The sequence below is a fragment of the Penaeus japonicus genome, unplaced genomic scaffold (assembly GCF_977035675.1).
Source record: "Penaeus japonicus unplaced genomic scaffold, GWHDUDI00000001_assembly GWHDUDI00000030, whole genome shotgun sequence".
In the NCBI taxonomy this organism is placed as follows: Eukaryota; Metazoa; Arthropoda; class Malacostraca; order Decapoda; family Penaeidae; genus Penaeus; species Penaeus japonicus.
Genome location: NW_028234432.1, coordinates 6379100 through 6382109, shown reverse-complemented (window position 1 = coordinate 6382109; position 3010 = coordinate 6379100). Strand labels below are relative to the sequence as shown.

Here is a 3010-nt window from a genome sequence, read left to right as displayed (position 1 = left end):
GTGTGTGTGTGTGTCTGAGTGTGTGTGTGTGTGTCTGAGTGTGTGTGTGTGTGTGTGTGTGTGTGTCTGAGTGTGTGTGTGTGTGTGTGTGTCTGAGTGTGTGTGTGTGTGTGTGTGTGTGTGTGTGTGTGTGTCTGAGTGTGTGTGTGTGTGTGTGTCTGAGTGTGTGTGTGTGTCTGAGTGTGTGAGTGTGTGTGTGTGTGTGTGTGTGTGTCTGAGTGTGTGTGTGTGTGTGTCTGAGTGTGTGAGTGTGTGTGTGTGTGTGTGTCTAAGTGTGTGAGTGTGTGTGTGTGTGTGTGTCTGAGTGTGTGTGTGTGTGTCTGAGTGTGTGAGTGTGTGTGTGTGTGTGTGTGTGTGTCTGAGTGTGTGTGTGTGTGTGTCTGAGTGTGTGAGTGTGTGTGTGTGTGTGTGTGTGTCTGAGTGTGTGTGTGTGTGTGTGTGTGTGTCTGAGTGTGTGTGTGTGTGTGTCTGAGTGTGTGTGTGTGTCTGAGTGTGTGTGTGTATGTCTGAGTGTCTGAGTGTATGTGTGTGTGTGTGTGTGTGTTTGTTCACTCTAGACGGTATGTATATGCAGACATAAACATTCATATGGTTGTATTTGCGAACAAATTCACAAAATCTTTTTCTTTACTTCGTTCAGTCCTTTAAACTGAACAACATAAATATCCCACAAAGTTTCGTCTTCTGAAACGTAAGATTAGTGATCATTTTCAGCATTACAGATAAGAGTTGGTGATGATAGATAGACGGTACGACAGTAAAAAAATGAATATATATATATATATATATATATATATATATATATATATATATATATATATATATATATAAAGAAGATTATAGACAAGTTTTATCAATTCTAAGGAATATGATTTTTTTTGTTTTGTTTGTTTGTTTGTTTGTCCTCTTGATGTTGCTCTCTCTCTTCTTCCCTATGATTTACTCTCTCTCTCTCTCTCTCATTCTCTCTCTCTCTCTCTCTCTCTCTCTCTCTCTCTCTCTCTCTTTCATAGACTCTTTCCATACTCTCTCTCTCTCTCTCTCTCTTTCTCTCTCTCTCTCACTCTCTCTCTCTCTCTCTCTCTCTCTCTCTCTCTCTCTTTCTCTCTCTCTCTCACTCACTCTCTCTTTCACTCTCTCTATATATCTCTCCCTCTCTCTCTCTCTCTCTCTCTCTCTCTCTCTCTCTCTCTCTCTCTCTCTCTCTCTCTCTCTCTCTCTCTCCTCCCCCTCTCTCTCTCTCTTCTCTCTCTCTCTCTCTCTCTCTCTCTCTCTCTCTCTCTCTCTCTCTCTCTCTCTCTCTCTCTCTCTCTCTCTCTCTCTCTCTCTCTCTCTCTCTCTCTTTCTCTTTATCGCAGACCTTCCCCTAAGAGGCAAATCCTCTACCAGCCGTGACCGTAGCGCCTGCCATATCCTCCTCCACCAAATCCTCTTCCTCCACCGTATCCACCTCCACCGTATCCACCTCCACCGTATCCACCTCCACCAACAACGACTGGAGTGACGACCTTCCTCACGACCTTGGTGACGACCGGCCGCACGACCTTCGTCACGACCGGCCGCACGACCTCTCTTACGGTCACGACAGGTTGGACGACTTTGGTGACGACAGGTTGGCTGGAATGAAAGGGTTGCGTCACGAACACAAGGCGGGAGGGGGGGGAGAGGGAGGGAGGGAGGGGAGAGGGGGTAGAATAGAGGGAGGGAGAGGGGAGAGGGGAGATGGAGGGAGGGGGGATTGGAGGAGGGAACGAGGAAAAGAGATGGAGGGAGGGAGGGAGAGGAGAGTGGATAGAGAGAGAGAGAGAACTAGGGAGAGAGAGAGAGAAAGAGATAGACAGAGACATAGTTAGAGAGAGGGAAAGAGAGAGAGAGAGAGAGAGAAGTAGAGAGAGAGAGAGCTTGAGAGAGAAAGAGTGAGGTAAAGAGAGAGAGAGAGAGCTTGAGAGAGAAAGAGTGAGGTAGAGAGAGAGAGAGGGGGGGGGGGAGGAGAGAAGGAGGGTTGGGGGGAGATGGAGGGAGGGAGATAGAGGGAAGGGGGATTGGTGGAGATGGAGGGAGGGTGGGATTAGGAGAGATGGAGGGAGGGGGGATTGGGGAGATGAAGGGAGAGAGGGAGGGAACGAGAAAAAGAGATGGAGGGAGGGAGGGAGAGGAGAGTGGATAGAGAGAGAGAGAGAGAGAGAGAGAGAGAAAGAGATATACAGAGCCATAGTTAGAGAGAGAGAGAGAGTGAGATAGAGAGAGAGAGAGAGAGAACACTAGAGACAGAACCAGAGAGAGAGAGAGAGAACACTAGAGAGACAGAACCAGAGAGAGAGAGAGAGAAAGAGAGAGAGAGATAATTGGGCAAATCTATCAAAATAAAAATATACAGTTGATTATAAATTTCCTCAGAATCAAGTACTCAAAGAACGTTCCTTTTGAACTGTCATATTTAAAAATAATAAGACAAAAGGTTATATAGAGAGAAATCGATAAATAATTTAATCAAGACGTTATATCAGTTTCAAGCACCGAGGCACTCTCATTATATAGATAGAAATGAGTAGAAAAAGTTCTCACCGGTATCCATAGTTGTGGCTTTGACTGTAGCTCTGACTATAGCTTTGACTATAGCTCTGGCTGTGACTATGACTATAGCCACCTCCAGGCTGAGGGTAGGCTGCTGCTACGCATATTAGGACTACAAGACAAGCCACGCTCAGCTGGAAAAGATGGAAATTTATGAAAATGAGCTTGTTATTATTTTCCTGTTTTGTCACAGCTGGAAAATGTGGAAATTTATGAAAATGAGCTTGTTATTATTTTCCTGTTTTGTCACAGCTGGAAAAGATAGAAATTTATGAAAATGAGCTTATCATTTTCCTGTTTTGTCACAGCTGGAAAAGATGGAAATTTATGAAAATATGCTTGTTATTATTTTCCTGTTTTGTCACAACTGGAAAAGATGGAAATTTATGAAAATGAGCTTGTTATCATTTTCCTGTTTTGTCACAGCTGGAAAAGA

General features: G+C 44.6%; 1 protein-coding gene across 1 annotated transcript in view; it reads right to left on the bottom strand.

Annotated features, from left to right (window-relative positions):
• Positions 1-1250: 1250 nt before the first annotated feature.
• LOC122263068 (uncharacterized) overlaps positions 1251-3010 on the bottom strand; it is a 4608-nt gene continuing 2848 nt past the window's right edge. The window contains exons 2-3 of the mRNA XM_086554656.1: positions 2566-2708; positions 1251-1617 (exon numbers count right to left, since the gene is read on the bottom strand). Of these exons, the coding sequence (XP_086410782.1) occupies positions 1383-1617; positions 2566-2708 (378 nt within the window). The 3' untranslated portion in view covers positions 1251-1382. The remainder of the gene's footprint in view (positions 1618-2565; positions 2709-3010) is intronic.